The 24763-nt window shown below is 38.8% G+C and overlaps 1 protein-coding gene across 1 annotated transcript in view; it reads left to right on the top strand.

Annotated features, from left to right (window-relative positions):
- Positions 1-24763, top strand: part of LOC144309890 (ankyrin repeat domain-containing protein 26-like) — a 144449-nt gene that overhangs the window by 55731 nt on the left and 63955 nt on the right. The window contains exons 12-17 of the mRNA XM_077890860.1: positions 3413-3467; positions 3583-3764; positions 10254-10477; positions 15117-15287; positions 17005-17038; positions 17426-17579. Coding sequence (XP_077746986.1) covers positions 3413-3467; positions 3583-3764; positions 10254-10477; positions 15117-15287; positions 17005-17038; positions 17426-17579 — 820 coding nt within the window. The remainder of the gene's footprint in view (positions 1-3412; positions 3468-3582; positions 3765-10253; positions 10478-15116; positions 15288-17004; positions 17039-17425; positions 17580-24763) is intronic.

The raw sequence follows: 24763 nt of genomic DNA, 5'->3' as shown, positions 1-24763 counted from the left end.
TCGTTCATGATTTTATTTTATTTTATTTTATTTTATTTTATTATTATTTTTTTTAATTTTTATTTATTTATGATAGTCACAGAGAGAGAGAGAGAGAGAGAGACAGAGAGAGAGAGAGGGGCAGAGACACAGGCAGTGGGAGAAGCAGGCTCCATGCACCGGGAGCCCGACGTGGGATTCTATCCCGGGTCTCCAGGATCGTGCCCTGGGCCAAAGGCAGGTGCCAAACTGCTGCGCCACCCAGGGATCCCCTCGTTCATGATTTTATTAGTTTGGGTCTTCTCTCTCTTCTTTTTAATAAGTTTGGCTAATAATTTATCTGTCTTATTAATTAATTCTTTCAAAGAACCAACTCCTGATTTTGTTGATCTGTTCCCCAGTTCTTCTGGTCTCTATCTCATTGAGTTCTGCTCGAATATTTATTTATTGTCTTCTGCTGGGTGAAGGTTTCAGTTGCTGTTCCTTCTCCAGCTCCTTTAGGTGCAAGGTTAGCTTTTGCTTTGAGTTCTTTCCAGTTTGGGGACGGATGCTGGTCTTGCGATGTATTCCCCCCTCAGGACTGCTTTTGCTGTATCCCAAAGATTTTGAACGATTGTATCTTCATTCTCATAAGTTTCCAGGAATCTTTTTAATTCTTCTCTAATTTCCTGGTTGATCCTTTAATCGTTTAGAAGGATGGTCGTTAACCTCCACGTGTTTGAAATCCTTCCATATTTCTTCTTTTAGTGGTTTAGTTCTAGTTTCAAAGCATTATGGTCTGAAAATATATAGGGGGCAATCTATTATATAAATGTTACATTTATATATTAAACAGAGGCGGCTGTTCATTGTATATTCCTAACTATACATACATACATACACACACACACACACACACACACACATACACACACATATAGTGTGGCCTGTGGAAAAATGGTTGTTAGTATTATTAATAATTAATAATTAATTAGTATTAACTAATAAGTTAATACTAACCTAACCATTTTTTCCACAGGCCTTTTTTAACTTACATTTTTCCCTGCCTTAAGATCATGCTTGATTGGTCACGTCTTATGTTTTTCTTTTTTTCTTCTTCTTCCTGCATTTTTTAAAGGTTTTATTTATTCATGACAGACACACACACACACACACACACACACACACGCACACACACACAGAGAGAGGCAGAGACACAGGCAGAGGGAGAAGCAGGCTCCATACAGGGAGCCTGACATGGGACTCGATCCTGGGGCTCCAGGATCTCGCCCTGGGCCGAATGCAGACACTCAACCACTGAACCACCATGGCTGTCCCCCCTGCATTTTTTTGTACATGACTTTCCCGTACCCTACGTTTTCCTTACATGGGGGAAAAAAAAACAAAACACGTTTCTTTAGTGTCTGTTCTTTCAGTCCATCTCTTTCTATGTTTATTGTCAATATTTTTGATTATGCCTTTCTGTTGTCTGTGTGTGTCTGTGGTTTTCATTCCTGAATCATTACCCCACAAGCCTTATTATTTTTCTCACATTCCTGGAAGGAGCTGATGTTAGATAATCATTTGTCCTTAGCATTTTGACAAACAAAAGCAACTTAAACTGTTTGTAATGCCAACTTGCCCAAATAAATACTACTAGAAACTAAATTTTAATATTTTCTCTTATAAGAGATCGTCATGCAATTATAAATCATTCAAACACATTTGAAAAATTTTAAATATAATAAAATAATTAATTTTTAAAAATATTGTATTCATTTATTCATGAGAGAGTCAGAGACAGAGGCAGAGGGAGGAGAAGCAGGCTCCATGTAGGGAGCCTGATGTGGGACTCTGGGATCACACCCTGAGCCGAAGGCAGATGCTCAACCACTGAGCCACACAGGCGTCCCAATAATGACATTTCTTATTGTTAGTTTTTTTAAAAGATTTTATTTATTTAGTCATAGAGACAGAGAGAGAGGCAGAGACACAGGCAGAGGGAGAAGCAGGCATCATACAGAGAGCCTGATGTGGGACTCGATCCAGGGTCCCCAGGATCCCGCGCTGGGCTGCAGGCGGTGCTAAACCGCTGCGCCACCGGGGCTGCCCTTATTGTTAGTTTTTTTAATTTAAATTACCTAGGGATAGATTTTTATTTTAAGACATTTTGGTAAAGAAAGTATTAAAAAAAAATTTTTTTTTAAGATTTTTTTATTTATTCATGATAGACATAGGGAGAGAGAGGCAGAGACACAGGCAGAGGGAGAAGCAGGCTCCATGCAGGGAGCCTGACATGGGACTCGATCCCTGGTCTCCAGGAATCCCACCCTGGGCCAAAGGCAGGCGCTAAACCACTGAGCTACCCAGGGATCCCCTTTTTAAAATTTTTAAATTCAAATTAATTAACATATAGCGTATTATTAGTTTCAGAGGTAGAATTCAGTGATCCATCAGTTGCATACATCATCTAGTGCTTATTACTTCAAGAGCCCTCCTTAATTACCATCACCCAATTACCCCATTGCCCCAACCCTCTCCCCTCCAACAACCCTCAGTTTATTTCCTATGATTAAGAGTCTCTTACGGTTTGTCTCTCTCTCTGATTTTTATCTTATTTTTCCCTCTCTTCCGCTATGCACCTCCGTTTTGTTTCTTAAATTCCACATAGGATTGAAATCATATGGTATTTGTCTTTCTCTAACTTATTTCACTTAGTATAATACTCTTAAGTCCCATCTATGTTATTGCAAATGGCAAGATTTCATTCTTTAGGATGGCTGAGTAATATTCCATTGTATTTATACACACTGCATCTTCTTTATCCATTCATCTGTCAGTGGGCATCGGGCTTTTCTGTAGTTTGGCTATTGTGGTCATTGCTGCTTTAAACGTTGGGGTGCTGGTGCCCTTTCAAATCACTATGTTTGTATCTTTTGGATAAATACTGAGTACTGCGATTGCTGGGTCATAGGTTAGCTCTATTTTTTTCCCTAAATTTTTATTTATTTATGATAGTCACAGAGAGAGAGAGGGAGAGAGAGGCAGAGACATAGGCAGAGGGAGAAGCAGGCTCCATGCACCGGGAGCCCGACGTGGGATTCGATCCAGGGTCTCCAGGATCGCGCCCTAGGCCAAAGGCAGGCGCTAAACCGCTGCGCCACCCAGGGATCCCGGATAGCTCTATTTTTATTTAACTTTTTGAGGAAGACTTTGTATAATAATCAGGGGTAAGAAAAGTAACATTTTGGGACTATTAAATCTCTTATAATCTTCACCCCATGAGAAAATGTAGGTTAGTAAATGGCGGAACTGAGATTTGAATCTGTATTTGAATGATCTCCAAAACCTGTGTTCTTTTTGTAATGGTGTTCATTTGGTAATGGTGAATATTACAATTATTTTTACGAAATGTGATACTTGTAATCCTGAAAACTATCAATTTTTTTTCTAGACTGTCCCGAAACTAAACTTAAGAAAGCAAATGGCTGCTTTTCTGCGACCCAAGAGTAAGCTATTTGAAGATTTGTGTTTTTCACGGAGTTTTGTCCATTTTTGTGTTATTTAGTAATTCAAAGTTACAGATATCTTCATGTACTCTTTACTTTGTTTTTCACTAAATAGAAGCAAAATGTGGTCTTGTGAGCCAAGAAGATAGACCTTTATTTGCTGACAACAATTTTGCAAGGGAAGATAAGACTGAAACTCTCTGTAAACCATCCGTCAATGTCTCTGACTATTCTCCTCTTGCTTTTGTATCACCCGAAACTCCTCAAACGTCTTCAGCAATGCTTGGTGTTACAAAGGTAAGTTGTTTTGAACTTTGTCCCCCATGTTTTTTCACATACTATCCTCTTGATATCCTTATAATGAAAAGAATCTTAGGGAGAAATGGAAGCCCTCAAGAATATAAGAGAAAACAGTGTAATAACAACAGAGAAGTAAGTACTGGGTTGAGATTTATTACGGTTGGTGGGAATAAACAAATCTTAGGTGTGCCATTATGGAGGGAAAGAATTAGAAAGCAACTGGATAGAATAGCTAGATGGATGTGAAGATGAGGGGAGGGGTTGTGGGGTAAGAATTCATTTAATAAGGATGAGATGAATGTAAAGATAAGAGAGTTTAGAGAGATTATTATTAAAAACACAGCAGTAGTGAGGCTAAGGTAGAACAGATGCTGTATATTATAAAATGCGGTAGAAATTATTTTAAATGCAAGTTAATAAAAGGCAATACAAAACATGCTCAGATTCTTCAGAATGACAGCTGGTTTTTATGAAGAACTGGGAGGAAATTTTACCCTTTTAAGTTTAATAAAGTATGATAGCCTATATTTAATTTAGCAAGAGTTGTGTTTATACATAGTACAAAGTGAAGTCTGTTTTAAGCCATAATCAGATTTATTATGAGTTTTGAACTTTGGCTGTTGTCTTTCTTGTGGTTTCTAATTAAACTTACTGTGTGGTATAATCTTGGTCGACTTTATATCTTTTGAGAATAGAGAGGACGTAAATAAACATTTTAGTTTTTTCATTAATTAAAACTGAATTTTTTTCTTAGGTAAGTGAGGTTCTTAATCTCTATCCATTAAATGAAAAAAATAAATTTTAAGCTGCAAGATTCTTAAAAAATATAAAAACTATTTTCTGGATTCTGATGCATCTTTTTTTAAATATAAGCTTAGAATAGAGACACATGTCAAATGAATAAACTCATGATTTATCATTTTTTTATAAGATGATTTATCATTATAGAATCGTAAGGAAGGAAAAGTTGCCCGTAGGGTATACAATATTATTTGTAGAAGGATGACCTTTACTTTCTCAAAGATCTCCAACAGTGGATACATTTTACGTTATCTCGGGAAACTTTAGTCTTCATAGTTGTTATATTTTGTATTTTGTATTTTTTAATTTTGTATTTTATTTGTAATTTTTTATTGGAATTCAGTTTGTTAACATATACCATAACACCCAGTGCTCATCCTGCCAAGTGACTCCCTCAGTGCCCATAACCCACTCACCCCAACCCCCTGCCTGCTTCCCCTTGCACTACACCTTGGTCATTTCCCAGGGTGAGGTGTCTCTCATGTTTTGTCACTCTCACTGATATTTTCACTCAATTTCTCTATTTCCCTTTATTCCCTTTCACTAATTTTTATATTCCCCAAATGAATGAGACCATGTAATGTTTGTCCTTTAAAGACTGACACATTTCACTCAGCATAATACCGTCCAGGTCCCTCCACCTCAAAGCAAATGGTGGGTATTTGTCGTTTCTAATGGCTGAGTAATATTCCATTGTATACATAGACCACATCTTCTTTATCCATTCATCTTTCGATGGACACCGAGGCTCCTTCCACAGTTAGTCTATTGTGAACATTGCTGCAAGAAACATCGGGGTGCGGGTGTCCTGGCATTTCACTGCATCTGTATCTTTGGGGTAATCCCCAGCAGTGCAATTGCTGGGTCGTAGGACAGATCTATTGTTAACTCTTTGAGGAACCTCCACACAGTTCTCCAGAGTGGCTGTGCCAGTTCCCACTCCCAGCAACAGTGCAAGAGGGTTCCCCTTTCTCCACATCCTCTCCAACATTTGTTGTTTCCTGCCTTGTTAATTTTGCCCATTCTCACTGGTGGGAGGTGGTATCCCATTGTGGTTTTGATTTGTACTTCCCTGGTGGCCAGTGATGCAGAGCATTTTCTCATGTGCTTGTTGGCCATGTCTATGTCTTCCTCTGTGAAATTTCTGTCCATGTCTTTTGCCCATAGCATGATTGGATTGTTGTTTCTTTGAGTTTACTAAGTTCTTTATAGATCTTGGATACTAGCCCTTTATCTGATAGGTCATTTGCAAATACCTTCTCCCATTCTGTAGGTTGCCTTTTAGTTATGTTGACTGTTTCTTTTGCTGTGCAGAAGCTTCTTACCTTGATGAAGTCCCAATAATTCACTTTTGCTTTGCTTTCTCTTCCCTTCAGGGATGTATCTTGCAAGAAGTTGCTGTGGCCAAGTTCAAAAAGGGTGTTGCCTGTGTTCTCCTCTAGGATTCTGATGGATTCCTGTCTCACATTCAGATCTTTCATCCATTTTGAGTTTTTCTTTGTGTATGGCATAAGAGAATGGTCCAGTTTCATTCTTCTGCATGTGGCTGTCCAATTTTCCCAGCACCATTTATTGAAGAGACTGTCTTTTTTCCAGTGGATAGTCTTTCCTGCTTTGCCGACTATTATTTGAGCATAGAGTTGAGGGCCCACTTCTGGATTCTCCATTCTGTTTCCATTGATCTATGTGTCTGTTTTTGTGCCAGTACCTCACTGTCTTGATGACCACAGCTTTGTAGTACAACCTGAAATCTGGCATTGTGATGCCCCCAGCTATGGTTTTCTTTTTTAATATTCCCCTAGCTATTTGGGGTCTTTTCTGATTCCACAGAGATCTTAAGATGATTTGTTCCAACTTTCTGAAGAAAGTCCATAGTATGTTGATAGGGATTGCATTAAGTGTGTAAATTGCCCTGGGTACCATTGACATTTTCCCAATATTCATTCTGCCAATCCATGAGCATGGTATATGTTTCCATCTCTTTGTGTCTTCCTCAATTTCCTTCAGAAGTGTTCTGTAGTTTTGAGGGTAGAAACCCTTTACCTCTTTGGTTATGTATATTCCTTGTTACCTTATGCTTTTGGGTGCAATTGTAATTGGGATTGACTCCTTCATTTCTCTTTCTTCAGTCTCATTGTTAGTGTATAGAAATGCCACTGTTTTCTGGGCATTGATTTTGTATCCTGCCACACTGCCAAATGGCTGTGAGTTCTAGCAGTCTTGGGGTGGAGTCTCTTGGGTTTTCTAGCTGCATTATGATGTCATCTGCAAAGAGGGAGAGTTTGACTTCCTCTTTGCCAGTTTGAATGTCTTTTATTTCTTTTTGTTGCCTGATTGCCGAGGCTAGGACTTCTGGTACTATGTTGAATAGCAATGGTGAGAGTGGACATCCCTGTCTTGTTCCTGATCTTAGGGGATAGGCTCCCAGTGTTTCCCCATTGAGAACGATATTTTCGTAGATGGCTTTTAAGATGCTGAGGAATGTTCCCTCTATCCCTACACTCTGAAGAGTTTTGATCAGGAATGGATGTTGTATTTTGTCAAATGCTTTCTCTGCATCTATTGGGAGGATCATGTGGTTCTTGGTTCTTTCTCTTGCTGATATGATGAATCACATTGATTGCTTTACAAGTGTTGAAGCAGCCTTGCATCCCGGGGATAAATCCCACTGGGTCATGGTGAATCATCTTCTTAATGTATTGTCGGATCCTGTTGGCTAGTATCTTGTTGAGAATTTTTGCGTCCGTGTTCATCAGGGTATTGGTCTATAATTCTCCTTTTTGGTGGGGTCTGTGTCTGGTTTTGCAATTAAGGTGATGCTGGCCTCATAGAACGACTTTGGAAGTACTCCATCCCTTTCTATCTTTCATAACAGCTTTAGTGGAATAGGTATGGTTTGTTCTTTAAACGTTTGATAGAATTCCCCTGGGAAGCCATCTGGCCCCGGACTTTTGTGTCTTGGTAGGTTTTTGATGACTGCTTCAGTTTCGTCCCTGGTTATTGGCCTGTTCAGCTTTTCTATGTCTTCCTGTTGCAGTTTTGTAGTTTGTGGTTTTCCAGGAATGCACCCATTTCTTCTCGATTGCCTAATTTATTGGCGTAAAGCTGCTCATACTAAGTTTTCAAAATCGTTTGTATTTCCTTGGTGTTGGTGGTGATCCCTCCCTCTCGTTCATGATTTTATTAATTTGGGTCTTCTCTCTCTTCTTTTTAATAAGTTTGGCTAATAGTTTATCTGTCTTATTAATTCTTTCAAAGAACCAACTCCTGGTTTTTGTTGATCTGTTCCACAGTTCTTCTGGTCTCTATCTCATTGAGTTCTGCTCGAATCTTTATTAATTGTCTTCTGCTGGTTGAAGGTTTCCGTTGCTGTTCCTTCTCCAGCTCCTTTAGGTGCAAGGTTAGCTTTTGCATTGAGTTCTTTCCAGTTTGGGGACGGATGCTGGTCTTGCGATGTATTTCCCCCTCAGGACTGCTTTTGCTGTTCCCAAAGATTTTGAACGGTTGTATCTTCATTCTCATTAGTTTCCAGGAATCTTTTTAATTCTTCTCTAATTTTCTGGTTGACCCTTTAATCGTTTAGCAGGATGGTGTTAACCTCCACGTGTTTGAAATCCTTCCATATTTCTTCTTGTGGTTTAGTTCTAGTTTCAAAGCATTATGGTCTGAAAATATGTAGGGGACAATCCCAATCTTTTGGTATCGTTTAAGACCTGATTTGTGACCCAGTATGTGGCCTATTCTGGAGAAAGTTCCATGTGCACTTGAGAAGAATGTGTATTCAGTTGCGTCTGGTTGTAAATTTCTGTAAATATCTGTGAAATCCATCTGGTCCAGTGTATCATTTAAAGCGCTTGTTTCTTTGGAGATGTTGTACTTAGGAGACCTATCGAGTGTCGAAAGCACTAGATTGAAGTCACCAAGTATATGTGTATTATTATCTAAGTATGTCCTAACATTGGTTATTAATTGTTATACTTGGCAGTTCCTGCATTTGGGGCATACATATTCATGATTGTTAGGTCGTCTTTTTGGAGAGATCCTTTAGTATGATAGAGTGTCCCTCTTCATCTCCTACTACCTTCTTGGGATAAAGTTTAACAGACTCCTTTTTTTCTTTTAGGATTTATTTATTTACTTACTTACTTATTTATTTACTTATTTATTTGAGTGTGTGAGCAGGGTGAAGGGGGTAGAGGGAGAGAGAAAGGGAGAGAAGCAAACTCCCCAGTGAGGGTGGAGCCTGAAGCGGAGCTCAATCCCATGATCAGGAGATCATGAACTGAACTGCAATCAAGAGATGGAGGCCCAACTAACTGTGCCACTCAGGCATCTCCTCTACATTAAAAAAAAAAAAAAAATTTTTTTTTTTTTTTTTTTTTTTAGATTTTATTTGACACCAAGAGAGAGAACACAAATGGGAGCAGGTGTGGGAGGGAAAGGGAGAAGCACACTCCTGGCGGAGCACGAAGCCTGATGCACGGGTCTTGATCCTAGATCCCGGGGATCATGACCTGAGCCAAAGGCAGATGTTTAACTGACTGAGCCACCCAGGTGTCCACGTGTGTGTGTGTGTGTGTGTGTGTGTGTGTGTGTGTGTGTATACACATATATGTGTTTGTTTAATCATCATTCTCAGGTGTTTTTGTTGAATCAAACCTTTACATTTTGTTTAATAAAGGATGATATATTTTGACACATACGACTTTTATCATGTAGGTAGCATAGATTTTCAGCAAACCTTCAGTATTTGACTCTAAGGGAGAAAACTGATGTTTGAGGTGAAAAATAAAATCTAGAGATATCCTCCTTTAAAATAAAAATTAGCTAAGCGCCTCATCCCCAATTAAGGTATTAAATTACTGTGCCAAAGTCACACTTTTAGCATAGCTGATTAATAAACTTGTTGGGTCATTTATTTGATTCAGCATCAAGGAATTGTATCATCTCTTTGATGCTAGGTAATGCCACTTTAGGAACTTTGGACAAATCATGTAATCTTTTTTGGTTTTATTCCCATTATCAATAGAAAATGGGATTAAAGTTGATAATTATTTTTATACCCTCTAGCTATAAAATTTTATGGTTATGGAATGTGAAATTTGGGGAGCATTACTCATTTCCCAAAATTCGACACTAATATCAGTTTTGCTCCTTTTATGTTGTGGTGAACTTTGGTTCACATATTTTAATGAACACTGTGACTTTTTTGATAGCTCTGGGATCCAAATGAAAAAAGAATTATAAAAGGCAGTTGGGGAAAGAATAGCTCAGTGCAGAAATGGAAAGCTTCCTCTTTGTTCCTGGAGCATCACAATGTCACATCCTTTGAATCTGTCGGTGTAAGCAAAATCCAGATGGTAAAGACGGAAGAGGACAGATTTTTGTGTCTTTTTATTTCTTTGTATCTGCTGGTCAGATGGGGTGAAGTTGGGAATGTTAGGTAACAAAGTGTAGATATGAACACAAAATTAAGAAAGCCCTTTTTGGAATTCTGGAAAATTATGTTGTTCTATTCCAACAGAAATGAAGCAGAATTTCCAAAAATTACAATTACACGTAATGATAAAGTTCAGTGCAAGATAGTTTTATTGATTAAAATTACATTAAAGAGTCAAATGATACAATTAATGAAAAAAGTTCTTTTTAATGAATGAAGTTGTAACTATCAAATTTCCATTCAAGACTGGAAAAGAAAGGAAGCAGCACACGAGTAATAAAATGGAAGGAGCAGAAAACATATATGATGCTGCTGCTGCTGCTGCTGCTGCTCCTGCTCTTGGTACTGCTCTTGCTGTTGCTGCTGCTGCTGCTGCTGCTGCTCCTGCTGCTGGACTAATTCAACAAAGAAAGACTGGAAAAACTGATAACCACCTGTTTCCTACCACGCAGAATGAAGATTCTGATAGGTAAGCCTATAGCAATATTTAAACAGTAGATAATTATTATTTTTCTATAAAACAAATTCTGTTTGGAGCTAATGTTCATGTTTAACACATTTTATATTTTTAGTAGAGATATTCCACCCAGGGTGCTAAACAGAAAGAGGCAAAGACCAGTAAGGTATCAAATTGTTTTGCAGGCATAGTGATAAATATTTAACTAAAAAAAAAAATAACCTAGGTTAGCAAATGTAAGGAAAAAGTCATTCTCATACACTGTTGTTAGGTGAAAATTGTCAGATCCGTTGCACCTGAGTGGCTAAGTGGTTGAACGTCTGCCTTTGGCTCAGGTTGTGATCTCGGGGTCGTGGGATCGAGTCCTGCATCAGGCTTCCCATGAGGAGCCTGCTTCTCCATCTGCCCATGTCTCTGCCTCACTCTGTGTCTCTCCTGAATAAATAAATAAAAATCTTTAAAAGCGAGAGAGAGGAAGAAAATTGACAAATCCTTTCTGAAGAGTGATGTAGCAGTGCATTTCAAATTTCATATATGCTGTCCCTATATCCCAACGGCTTCATTGCCAGGAGTAGATCCTATAGGAAAACATGACTTGTGTCAACACTTAGACACACATATTCTAAGAACATTTATTATATATTATTATATTTATAAAATATGACAGATATATTAAGAATACTTACATAAACATGTTACATATATATGTTAAGATGATCTATCAAAAACTTGGAGGGAGTCTAACTCTCCATCCATAAGGAAGTAAGTTTTCACACCTATAAAATAATGCAGCATGTAACTATCTGAGAAAATGAATTTAGGTCTGCAGGGTTTTGATTGTTTAACAAATTTAAAATTTTTAATTTTTATTTTTATTTATTCATGAGAGACAGAGAGAGAGAGAGAGAGAGAGAGAGAGGCAGGCAGAGACACAGGCAGAGGGAGAAGCAGGCTCCATGCAGGGAGCCTGATGTGGGACTCGATCCTTGGACTCCAGGATCACACCCTGGACTGGAGGCAGGCGCTAAACTGCTGAGCCACCCAGGGATCCCCCAAAGTATATTTAAAGTGTTTGGTTTGATGTCTTACAATAACTTTAGAATACTTTTAATATCTGCTGAGTTGCAAAGGGAAGTTACCTGCTACACTGGCACTCTACCTTATTACCAACAAAACTGCTAATTATTAGGTTTTTGGTTTTGGTTCCCAATGCACGAGTGCTCAAATGTTGGACTCTCAAATTGATCTGAATATTATTACGAAGAGATTTCACGTGGCAACTTGTCCCATATTCTGTATAAACATTTGATCCCTATGCTATAAACCAAGAGGTTGTTAATGCAGTGAATCTTCTTTTTCAGGCACTTTGCATACAGGCTATTATTTTTCCTTTAAAAATGTTTTTAAGATTATTTATTTGAGAGAGAGAGTGTGTGAGTGCAGGGAGCGGCAGAGGCAGAGGGAGAAGCGGGGAGCCTGAAGTGGGGCTGATCCCGGGACTCCAGGGTCATGATCTGAGCCGAAGGCAGACGCTTTACCGACTGAGCCAACCAGGCGCCCCTTATTCTTCCATTTTAAAGAGCATATATTTCAACATGCACCACATCAAATTTTTCAATAGTGACTTCATATTATATAATCTTCGAAAATTCACTTTCCATTAATTCTAAACACAGTGGATCTATTAAAACATAAGTCAGATTATGTCCTCCTCTGCTCAAAACCTAATGGCCTCCCATTCACTCAAGTTCTTTCTAATAGCTACAAGGCCTTATGTGACTTGTTCATCTCAGGTCCCTCCCTATCCTTTCCTCCCTCTGTCTCTCTGATTTGAACTACTTTCTATCCCTTTCCTTCTGTTCAGCCACACTTGAATTTCTCACTATTCTTACCCCCCACCCTCATTATAAACACTTCAGGCATACCTCTGTACTTGTTATAAACTCTCTGTGGAGTGCTTTTCTCTCAGGTATCCTCATGGCTTACTCCTTGCTCCCTCTTTTTCTCCCTGGTTTTTGCTTCAAGGTCACTTTCTCAGCAAGGCCCTTCTTGGTTTATCCTGACTAGTATTTCGACCACCCCTTTTGCTACAACACATTGAAATTTGATTTCTCTGCTTTAGTTTTTCTCCTCTCATACTGTGTAGTTTATTGTTACTATGTTTACTATCCTCGTGAGTAGGGTTTTTTCTGTTTATGGCCGTGTCCTCAGTGCTTAGAGAACATTCTAGCATATATAGTGCTATTCAATAAATGTTTGTTGAGTGAATGGAGTTTAACTAAACCGTGTGTATTGTTTTTAACATAATACCAATTCTCACTTAAACAGAAAGAACGGTTGGCATGGGTCCATTCTGACAATTTAACCTGTCCGTTATCTGCATTTTGTGGATTATTTGGGCCTAATCTTGTGGTTACTTGCTACTTATTCTTTTACTGGTATTTATGTTAGTTTTAATTATAGTAGAATGGAACAAAGGAAGAGCAAACTTCATTTATGTTTCATTAAGGAAAATGAAATATGGTGGTAAATTATTATAGGACTTTAAACATTTTTGCCAGAGGATATGAGCCCTCAATATCTGAAATATAAAGGTGAAGTCGGAATTTACTGCTGACTAATAAGAGGGAGCTATGCTGGCCACTTACAGTCTTTTCTGACAGAGTAGTCTTCGCTTTCTATATACAGTTTCAGGAAAAGTGGAGTTTAAGACTTGGGAGACTTTCAGAGAATTAAGTGGTTTGTCATCATCTGAAGCCACCATGGTAATTTGGGTAAGACTGTTGTTGATTGGTTGGCATTCAAGGCATGCGTATTGGAGTGATTTTGTCCCACATTGGCTATACTTCATGAGGGAGAAGCTGACATTGGTTGGCTAGTGAGTGAGGACAGATGGCATTGATCATTACAAACATTTAAAACTGGTTCTGATGGGTTCTCGTTACCATGGCTGCATGTTAGCATTCCCCCGCCAACATAACTTTGAGGTGTCTTTAACCAGTTGTTTTCTATTTAAAAGTTGCTTCTATTAACTGTTTTCAAAATGAAAGCTATTTCGTATCCATAATTACAGATTTACTTCTGAAATTTGGGTCGAGAAGAATTGTTTAATAATTGCTTTCAGGAAGATCCATCTTTTTTGGATGTTTAATTTAACTAGAAGAGTTATCTGTATGGCAGTTTTAAAACAGTAATTGCTGGTTTTGTTTTTGTTTTCAGTGCCCTAAAGTTATTCAACCGATAATCTCCTATGGGAAAATTCAGTCTTTTTGTAAATTTACATAGCTATATGCTCATATTTTCTTGCATGCATTTAGTCCATGAAAAAATATATATAATTTTCTGTTGGTAAATCTAGCTTTTTGTATTAGGATTAGATACTAGGCTAAAAGTATGCACAAGTTACCAAAACATTTTCTTTTTCTTTGTCCCTTTAAAATTATTTTTAAAAATGTATTTATTTGAGAGAGAGAGAGAGAGAGAGAGAGAGAGAGAAGAAAGAAAGAAAGAAAGAAAGAAAGAAAGAAAGAAAGAAAGAAAAAGAAAGAGCAAGTGGGGAGAGAGAGAAAGAGATGGAGAGAGGATCTCAAGCAGACCTGGGGGTGATTCCACAACCTTGAGATCATGACCTGAGCCAAAACCAAGTCAGACACTTAAACTGACTAAGCCCTTCCAGCTATTCATTAAACTTCTCATTTTGTTTATGTAGTGTATTCCTCATTTTATTGAATTAACTGTTTTTTAAAGATTTTATTCATTTATTTTAGCGAGAGAAAGTGTGTGAGCTAGGGGGGAATAACAGAGGGAGAGGGACACTGTGCTGAGTGTAAGCCTGATGCAGGGCTCAATCTCATGACCCTGAGATCATAGCCTGAGATGAAATCAAGCGTCAGACACTTAATTGCCTGACCCACCCAGGCACCCCTGAATTGGCTTTTTGTGTTTTCTGGTAGCTCCTTGAATTTCCTTAAGACTGAGATTTTGAAATCTTTCTTGGATAAATTACAGATCTCCATGTGTCTGAGATTGATTACAGGAAGATTATTGTAATCCTTTGTTGGTGTCATATTTCCTTGATTTTGTCATATCCTTTTGCATTGCTGTCTTTGCCTTTGAAGTAGCAGTCACCTCCTCCAGTCTTTAATGACTACCGCTCCCATGTGTCCAAACCTGATTGTTTTGCTCTGGTGATGTGCTAGAACTTCTCTATAGGAAAGCTGGTTTTCCATGAAGACTCTCTACCCCCATGGGTGATTATCTAAGTGTTTTCCAGGGGCTCCCAGATGGTGGCTGTGAGGGTGAGGGTGGCGCCAATTTATGGGCTTTTGCCGGATCCACAGCTGGGTGTGTAGTGCGTATGCCTGTTACCCGATGCATGGGCAGATGAGACTTTTCCCCCGTGCCTTGGTGAATGGCACTTGATTCCACAGGTCCTACACAGGCAGTTTTGTCCCCACAAATGACATTGTATCATAATTGTATATGTGTATTTCCTTGCATATGGTTGCACTTCATAACTGTTCTATGAATTAATAAATGAATTCAGATGGGTAACAGATGTTTACAAAAAATTTTTTTTATTCCTTACCAGTAAAATTGTTAGAAAATATTGGCTTTCTAATGGATATTTTAACTGGATTTTTGTTTTAAGTAATGATCCTGGTTTGTCTATCATGGAAATAAAGAAAGATAAAAATGTAAAGTGGGCATCAAAAGCATCTGTGATTACACCAGGCTTTGAGGAGGCCGATTCCCTAACTGGTAGTCTACTACGAGTGAGTAATGACAACAGTCTAAGTAAAATGGATCAGGATGAAAGAAGGTAAAATCCCATAAATTCTTTATTTCCCTCTGAAGGAACGTTAACTATGATTATTATATAAGTAAAACACTGTAATATAGTGTCGTACAGGCTGAGGGAAGAAATACTCAAGTATATCAAAAACACCACTTGAAAGGTTAGGATGAGGAGGAGTGACTTTTTTTTTTTAAGATTTCATGTATTTATTTGTGAGAGACAGAGAGAGAGAGGCAGAGACATAGGCAGAGGGCGAAGCAGGTTCCCTGTGGAGAGCCCAAAGCAGAACTCGATCCCAGGACCCCCAGATTAGGATATGAGTTTTGTGGTAAGAGGTTGTTTATTTAGAATCAGTTCCACCGTGCAGTATTCTCATATAATTGAATATTCAGATACTTTCCTTCATCGATTGAAAAAAAATATATATATATATATAAAATAGTAAATATACAGACACATAGGCGATTCTGAATAGAACTAATCATTTCTTGATAGGTTTTAAGGTATTCAGTACCTTTGACAGTATCATGAATAGCTATGATTTTGTGAGGGGCTTTGGAGTATCTGATTATATTAAGTTAATATTTGTTTAGGTTCTGGGGAAAGGGGAATGGTTTTGTTTATTTACAATATGTTTATTTACAATTGAAAAACTATTCATCTATCATAGATTATTACTTTTGGATTATAAAGTTCTAAATTACAAGAGCCACAGTTACTGTACCAGCAGCGTCATTGACACATATTGTGTGCTTCATGAGTAATTGTTGAATCCATGAATGAACATTTGAATGAGTAAAGGAATGCCCATTAATGAACTTCTTTAGACGAATTAAATCTTTAGTTTATTGAAAGTAGATTTTCAATACTGCCTAGGTATGAAGTGTTTTAATTAAAAAATGTGTGTGGGATGCCGGGGTCGCACAGCAGTTGAGTGTCTTGCCTTGGGCTCAGGGCGTGATCCTGGGGTCCGACACCAGGCTCCTTGTGGGGGAACCTGTTTCTCCCTCTGTATGTCTCTGCCTGTCTCTCTCTGTGTGTCTCTCTAGTGAAGGAATAAATAAATAAAATCTTTTAAAAAAATAAAAAATTAAAAATGTATGTAAGATTCAGAAATTATTTCTAGAATAATTATAGCTAGAAATGGAATAATACTATAGATTCAATTGGTATCACATTACTTAGAAATACTTAACTTACTTTTACCACATATTTTAAAACACATGTTTGGAAGGGACATTTCCTGGACTTGAGTTCTGGGTGGTCTGCTCCTACCAGGTGTATGGGCTTGGGGAAGTTCCTTAGAATTTCTGTGCCTCATTTGCTTCCTGTGAAAAGATACCCAGTATAATTGCCTACTTCATACGGTTTGTGTAAGGCCTAAAACCCCTTTAGGATATGTAAACTGTCCCAAATAATGCATAGTAGTTGCACAGTAAAACTTCAAAACACTAATATCACGATTATTTAAAAAGGGCTTATGTCATTAAAAAAACAGTTTGCACTTTCCAAATTGATTTAGTGAAAACTTGTTTTTATTGAAAATGACAACAAAAAATGTGGTATATTTACCCCTATCAAATAATGTAAGTAACATTATGATTTTCCTTTACTTTTGCAATTTTGATCTAAATTTAATACTTTGTTAATATTGCTATTAATATTGCTTAGATATGCTTTAAATATTCTTTGTATTTTAAGTATTTAATATTTTCCTGAAAAGAATCCTTCCTCTTTTTAGACCTGCAAAGAAAACATCTAAGGAAAAGAACAAGGTAGACAAACAAACAAAATATATAATTCTATTTCATTTATGATATATTTTTATTATATTATAATTCTATTTCATTCATGATATATTTTTATTATATTATGTTGATATTTCATATTTATCAGAAACATTATTCCGTGGTAAAAAAAATTACTTTATGAAACGCATAGTGAAAAAATGAAAATTTTCCTTTGTTGTATAGACATCTGCTGTGAAAAAATTATTCAGAAACACCAATTATTGATAAAGGTCTTTTTGATAAAAATCAGTTCTTTTAAAAAGTACCTATGTTTTTGCTTTTATAAAAAGATGGATATTTATCATCTTTCTACACTTAGTATATTTTATAAATATTTGGATGACATTTTGAAATAGTATTATTTATTTGTAGGTCAAAAAGCAAGTGAATTCTGCGGAGCATCTTGATGACGAGCATCTTGATGACTTAACTCAGTCATCTGAAACAGCTTCAGAGGATTGCAAGTTGCAATACTCTGATTATAAGAGTTCCCTGTTGCTCATTGAACTTGGCATGGATTGTAAAGGTAGGGCCGTCGTATAAATATAAAGCCTTTTTCTGTATATATGGTTGTAGTAATATGTGCACATCTCGTCTAGCGCTGCGCCACACAACACTGAGGAGTTATAGAGCTACTCATCTCAGAAGTATGTTTTATATTAAAATAGAGAACTATTGAATACTCTCAGCCAAAGAACTATAATTTCCAGGGATCCCTGGGTGGCGCAGCGGTTTGGCGCCTGCCTTTGGCCCAGGGCGCGATCCTGGAGACCCGGATCGAATCCCACGTCAGGCTCCCGGTGCATGGAGCCTGCTTCTCCTTCTGCCTATGTCTCTGCCTCTCTCTCTCTCTCTCTCTGTGTGTGACTATCATAAATAAATAAAAATTAAAAAAAAAAAGAACTATAATTTCCATTATGGTTGTCCACGTGGGAATGGCACACTTGATGTGTTTGTGAACTCTGCTTCTCTTCTGTGTCTTCACCCAAGGTCAGGTTACCATTATTTTTCTCCTAGATTACTGAGCTAACCTCAGGACTGTTTTCCCTGCCATTCCACCTCTCAGGATCTTGGTGTACACTGCAACCATAATTACTATACATTTTTAAAAATTTACATTTCATCACGTTACCCCCTTGCTTAAAGCTTAGCTATTACTACTTAATGCTATGAGGTGAAAGACCATAGGCCACTAGCTTCATCTTGTATGGTTTCATATCCATCTTTCCATCCATGTCTCAGCCACTGTCTTAGATGGTTTTTCATATAATAGAGGCTTTCTTTCTCCAACAGCCCTAGTTAGGTAAACTGCACGTGTATGAAGTATATAATTTGATAGTTTTGTCATATATATACACATGTGAAACCATAACTGTAATTTAGACAGTTAACATATCCATCACTCTTAGTCTCCTGTCTCTTCATATTGCCTTATTATGAAACTGCCAAATTGTTTTCTAAAGTCATTGTACTATTTTCTAAACCCACCAGCAGTGTGTGAGGGTTTCTAACTCCTCCATCTATATTTATCAGTACTTAGTATGATCAGTTTTTTAATCGTAGCCATGGATGGGTATGGTGTATATATGTATACACACACACACACACATAAATACATATATATGTGTATAAATATATACATTTATGGTTGTAATATACATTTCCCTAATAACTGATAATGTTGAGCTTATTTAACATCTGTATATCTTCATTGAGCTGTCAAAATTTTTGTCATTTAAAAAGTTAGGTTTATTTCTCATTTGTCAAGTGTTGATAAATCTTTGTTTTTGTTTTTGATATCTTATTATTTTTTAAATTGGAGTTCAATTTGCCAACAGATAGCATAACACCCAGTGCTCATCCCATCAAGTGCCCCCCCTCAGTGCCCATCACCCAGTCACCCCAACCCCTCGCCCACCTCCCTTTCCACCATGCCGTGTTTGTTTCCGAGAATTAGGAGTCTCTCATGTTCTGTCACCGTCCCTGATATTTTCACTCATTTTCTCTCCTTTCCACTTTATTCCCTTTCACTATTTTTTATATTCCCCAAATGAATAAGACCATATAATGTTTGTCCTTCTCCGATTGACTTACTTCACTCAGCATAATACCCTGCAGTTCCATCCATGTCGAAGTAAATGGTAGGTATTTGTCATTTCTAGTGGCTGAGTAATAATCCATCATATACATAGACCACATCTTCTTTATCCTTTCATCTTTCGAAAGACACCAAGGCTCTTTCCACAGTTTGGCTACTATACATTGCTGCTATAAACATTGGGGTACAGGTGTCCCGGCATTTCACTGCATCTGGATCTTTGGGTAAATCCCCAGCAGTGCAGCTGCTGGGTCATAGGGTAGATCTATTTTTAAGTCTTAGAGGAATCTTCACACAGTTCTCCAGAGTGGCTGCACCAGTTCACATTCCCACCAACAGTGTAAGAGGGTTCCCTTTTCTCCGCATCCTCTCCAACATTTGTTGTTTCCTGTCTTGTTAATTTTCCCCATTCTTACTGGTGTGAGGTGGTATCTCATTGTGGTTGTTGTTTCTTTTTCCCTGATGGCCCCTGATTCGGAGCATTTCCTCATGTGCTTGTTGGCCGTGTCTATGTCTTCCTCTGTGAAAATTCTGTTGATGTCTTTTGCCCATTTCATGATTGGATTGTTTGTTTCTTTGCTGTTGAATTTACTAAGTTCTTTATAGATCTTGGATACTAGCCCTTTATCTGATAGGTCATTTGCCAATATCTTCTCCATTCTGGAGGCTGTCTTTTAGTTTTGTTGACTGTTTATTTTGCTGTTCATTTTTGCTTTGGTTTCTCTTGCCTTCATGGATGTATCTTGCAAGAAGTTGCTGTGGCCAAGTTCAAAAAGGGTGTTGCCTGTGTTCTCCTCTAGGATTCTGATGGATTCCTGTCTCACATTTAGATCTTTCATCCATTTTGAGTTTTTCTTTGTGTATAGTTTAAGAGAATGGTCTAGTTTCATTGTTATGCACGTGACTGTCCAGTTTTCCCAGCACCATTTATTGAAGAGACTTTTTTTCCAGTGGATAGTCTTTCCTGCTTTGTCGAATATAACTTGACCATAGAGTCGAGGGCCCATTTCTGGATTCTCTATTCTTTTTCATTTTCCTAGGTGTCTGTTTTTGTGCCAGTACCACACTGTCTTGATGATCACAGCTTTGTGGTACACCCTGAAATCTGGCACTTTGATGCCCCCAGCTCTGGTTTTCTTTTTTAATATTCCCCTGGCTATTCGGTGTCTTTTCTGATTCCATACAACTCTTCCGATGATTTGTTTCAACTCTCTGAAGAAAGTCCATGGTATTTTGATAGGGATTGCATTAAATGTATAAATTTCCCTGGGTACCATTGACATTTTCCCAATATTCATTCTTCCAATCCATGAGCATGGCATATTTTTCCATCTCTTTGTGTCTTCCTCAATTTCCTTCAGAAGTGTTCTATACTTTTGAGGGTAGAGATCCTTTACCTCTTTGGTTAGGTTTATTCCTAGGCATCTCATGGTTTTGGGTGCAGTTGTCAATTGGATTGACCCCTTAATTTCTTTCTTCAGTCTCATTGTTAGTGTATAGAAATGCCCCTGATTTCTGGACATTGATTTGGTATCCTGCCACACTGCTGAATTGCTGTATGAGTTCTAGCAGTCTTGGGGTGGAGTCTTTTGGGTTTTCTATGTACAGTATCATGTCAACCACAAAGAGGGAGCATTTGACTTCTTTGCCAGTGTGAATGCATTTTATTTCTTTTTGTTTTCTGATTGCTGAGGCTAGGACTTCTAGTACTCTGTTGAATAGCAGTGGTGAGAGTGGACATCCGTGTCTTGTTCCTGATCTTAGGGGTAAGGCTCCCAGTGCTTCCCCATTGAGAATAATATTTGCTGTGGGCTTTTCATAGATGGCTTTTAAGATGCTGAGGAATGTTCCCTCTATCCCTACACCCTGAAGAGGTTTGATCAGGAATGGATGCTGTAGTTTGTCAAATGCGTTCTCTGCCTGTATTGAGAGGGTCGTATGGTTCTTGTTTTTTCTCTTCTTGATATGATCAATCACATTGATTGCTTTACGAGTGGTGAACCAGCCTTGCATCCCGGGGATAAATCCTACTGGGTTATGGTGAATAATCTTCCTAATGTATTTTTGGATCCTATTGGCTACTATCTTGTTGAGCATTTTTGCATCTGTGTTCATCAGGCTTATTCTCTCTACCTCTCCTTTTTGGTGGGGTCTTGGGTTTTGGAATTAAGGGGATGCTGGCCTCATAGAATGAGTTTGGAAGTACTCCATCTCTTTCTATCTTTTGGAGCAGCTTTAGTAGACTAGGTATTGTTTCTTCTACAAATGTTTGATAGAATTCCCCTGGGAAGCCATCTGGCCCTGGACTTTTGTGTCTTGGGAGGTTTTTGATGATATCTTCAATTTCCTCCCTGGTGTTTGGCCTTTTTGGACTTTCTATTTCTTCTTGTTCCAGTTTTGCTAGTTTGTGGTTTTCCAGAAATGAGTCCCATTTCTTCTAGATTGCCTAATTTATTCGTGTATAGCTGCTCATACTAAGTGTTTAAAATTGTTTGTATTTCCGTGGTATTGGTGGTGATCTCTCCATTTTTATTTGTGACTAATTTGAGTCTTTTCTCTCTTGTTTTTAATAAGGCTGGCTAATGGGGATCCCTGGGTGGTGCAGTGGTTTAGCGCCTGCCTTTGGCCCAGGGCGCGATCCTGGAGACCCGGGATCGAATCCCAAGTCGCGCTCCTGGTGCATGGAGCCTGCTTCTCCCTCTGCCTATGTCTCTGCCTGTGTGTGTGTGTGTGTGTGTGTGTGTGTGTGTGTGTGTGTGACTATCATAAATAAATAAAAAATTTTTAAAAAATAAGGCTGGCTAATGGTTCGTGTATCTTATTCTTTCAAAGAACCAACTCCTGGTTTTGTTGATCTGTTTCACAGTTCTTCGACTCTCTATTTCATTGAGTTCTGCTCAAATCTTTATTGTCTTTTTCTGCTGGGTGTAGGTTTTATTTGCTGTTCTTTCTCCAGCAACTTTAGATACAAGATTAGCTTTTACATATGGGTTCTTTCCAGTTTTTTGAGGGATGCTTATATTGCGATATATTTCCCCCTCAGGAGTGCTATTGCTGTATCCCAAGATTTTGAACAGTCGTATCTTCATTCTCATTAGTTTCCATGACTCTTTTTAATTCTTCCTGAATTTCCTGGTTGACCCTTTCATCTTTTACCAGGATGGTAGTTAACCTCCACATGTTTCCATTTCTTCTAATATTCTTCTTGTGATTTAGTCCTGTTTCAAAGCATTATGGTCTGAAAATATGCTGGGGACAATCTCAGATTTTTGTTATCAGTTGAGACCTGATTTGTGACCCAGTATGTGGTCTATTTTGGATAAAGTTCCTTGTGCACTTGAGAAGAACGTGTATTCAGTTGCATTTGTCTGTAAAGTTCTGTAAATATCTGTGAAATCCATCTGGTGCAGTGCATCATTGAAAGCTCTTGTTTCTTTGGAGATATTGGGCTTAGAAGATGTGTCATTTACAGAAAGCGACATGTTAAAATCTCCCCGTTTTAGTGTACTATTAGCTAAGTATGTCTTAATTTTGGTTACTAATTGACTGTTATACTTGGCAGCTCCCGCATTCGGGGCATAAATACTCATGATTGTTAGGTCCTCTTGTTGGAGAGATCCTTTAAGTATGATATAGTGTCCCTCTTCATCTCTCACTACAGTCTTTGGGATAAACTTTAATTTAGATGATATAAGGATAGGTATCCCTGGTTTCTTTTGAGGACTATTTGAATGGTAAAGGGTTCTCCAACCTTTTATTTTCAGGCTGTAGGTGTTCTTAGGTCTAAAATGAGTCTCTTATAGACAGCAAATAGATGGGTCTTGCTCTTTTTATCCAGTCTGAAACCCTGCGCCTTTTGATGGGGTCAATAAGCCCATTCATGTTCAGAGTTACTCTTGAAAGTTATGAATTTAGTGCCATCATGATACCTATTCAGTCCCTGTTTTTGTGGATTGTTTCCTTGGACTTCCTCTTTCTTTTACAGAGTCCCCCTTTATATTTCTTTCAGAACTGGTTTGGTGGTCACATATTCTTTCAGTTCCTGCCTGTCTTGGAAGTTCTTTCTGTCTCCTTTTATCGTGAATGAGAGCCTTGCTGGATAAAGTATTCTTGGCTGCAGGTTCTTCTCATTTAGGACCCTGACTATATCCTGCCAGCCCTTTCTGGCCTGCTAGGTCTCTGTGGAGAGGTCTGCTGTTATCCTAATACTTCTCTCCATAAAGGTTAGGAATCTCTTGTCTCTTGCTGCTTTAAGGATCTTTTCTTTATCTTTGGAATTTGCAAGTTTCACTGTTAACTATCGAGGTGTTGAGTGGTTTTTATTGATTTCAGGGGGCGATCTCTCTATCTCCTGGATCTGGTTGCCTGTTTCCCTTCCCACGTTAGAGAGGTTCCCAGCTATGATTTGTTCAAATATGCTTTCTGGTCCTCTGTCTCTTTCGGTGGCCTCTGGAACCCCTATTAACCCTAAGTTAAACTAGATTTTTCCTTCTGAGGCTGTCATTTGTTTCCCTTAACCTTTCCTCATGACCCTTTAATTGTTTTTCTCTTTTTTTCCTCAGCTTCCTTCCTTGCCATCAACTTGTCTTCTATGTCACTCACTGGTTCTTCTACCTCTTTAACCCTCATTGTTAGGACCTCCAGTTTGGATTGCATCTTATTTAATTGATTTTTAATTTCTGCCTGATGAGATCTAAATTCTGCAGTCATAAAGTCTCTTGAGTCCTTTATGCTTTTTTCTAGAGCCACCAGTAGCTTTATAATTGTGTTTCTGAATTCGCTTTCTGACATTGAATTGTAATCCAGATTTTGTAACTCTGTGGGAGAGAGGACTGTTTCTGATTCTTTCTTTTGAGGTGAGTTTTTCCTTCTAGTCATTTTGTTCAATGCAGAGTGGCCAAAAAAAAGTTGTACTGGAAAAAGGAGAAAAAGAGAGGAAAGGGGGGCAAGGGGGAGGACAAACAGAAAACAAAAAGCAAGAGGAGGTATCCTCTGATTCTATATACTATAAATCCCTTGACTTCCCCTGGGACTTTCCAGTGCTGCTTGGTCAATGCTTTTTCCCCTGTCCTTCCAGCTGGTTTTCTGGGGGAGGGGCCCGCTGTGGTGATTCTCAGGTGTGTGCACCTGGGGGAGCTGCCCAGCCCCTTGCCAGGTGCAGGGCTCAGTGCAAGCTGTTTATCCTGTGAAGCTCCTGTTCAGTCCCAGGTACAAGGTGACAGCAGGAGGAACAACAAGAGTGGCGGCAGCCAGCTCTCCATCTCTTGAGTCAGCTCCCACAGTAACTACCACAGCTCCCAGTCCGCAGGGGCCTGGGTGGTCCGGGGGCAGGGGGCGTAGATTTGCACAGCTCGGGGCCGCGTGGCAGCAGGAGCATCCTTGCTGCCCTGTGTCCTCCCGGCCTCTACCTGCCCCGGGGGGAGTGCCGGATCCTGGGCTGTGTCCCCGGTGCCCTGGGTTCTGGGGTCTGCACCGCTGGAATCACATTCCCGGGGCCGCACAGTGGCCGCCACCTGAGCTGCTCCTGGGGCCCCACTGGGCGCGGCGTCCAGCCCTTTAGGGAGCTCAGCCTGTAGTGTGTGGAGGGATCTCCCCCAGAGTGCAGTTGCTCT

Source organism: Canis aureus, unplaced genomic scaffold, assembly GCF_053574225.1.
Source record: "Canis aureus isolate CA01 unplaced genomic scaffold, VMU_Caureus_v.1.0 ptg000239l_RagTag, whole genome shotgun sequence".
Classification (NCBI taxonomy): Eukaryota; Metazoa; Chordata; class Mammalia; order Carnivora; family Canidae; genus Canis; species Canis aureus.
This window is presented reverse-complemented; position numbering and strand designations above follow the sequence as displayed.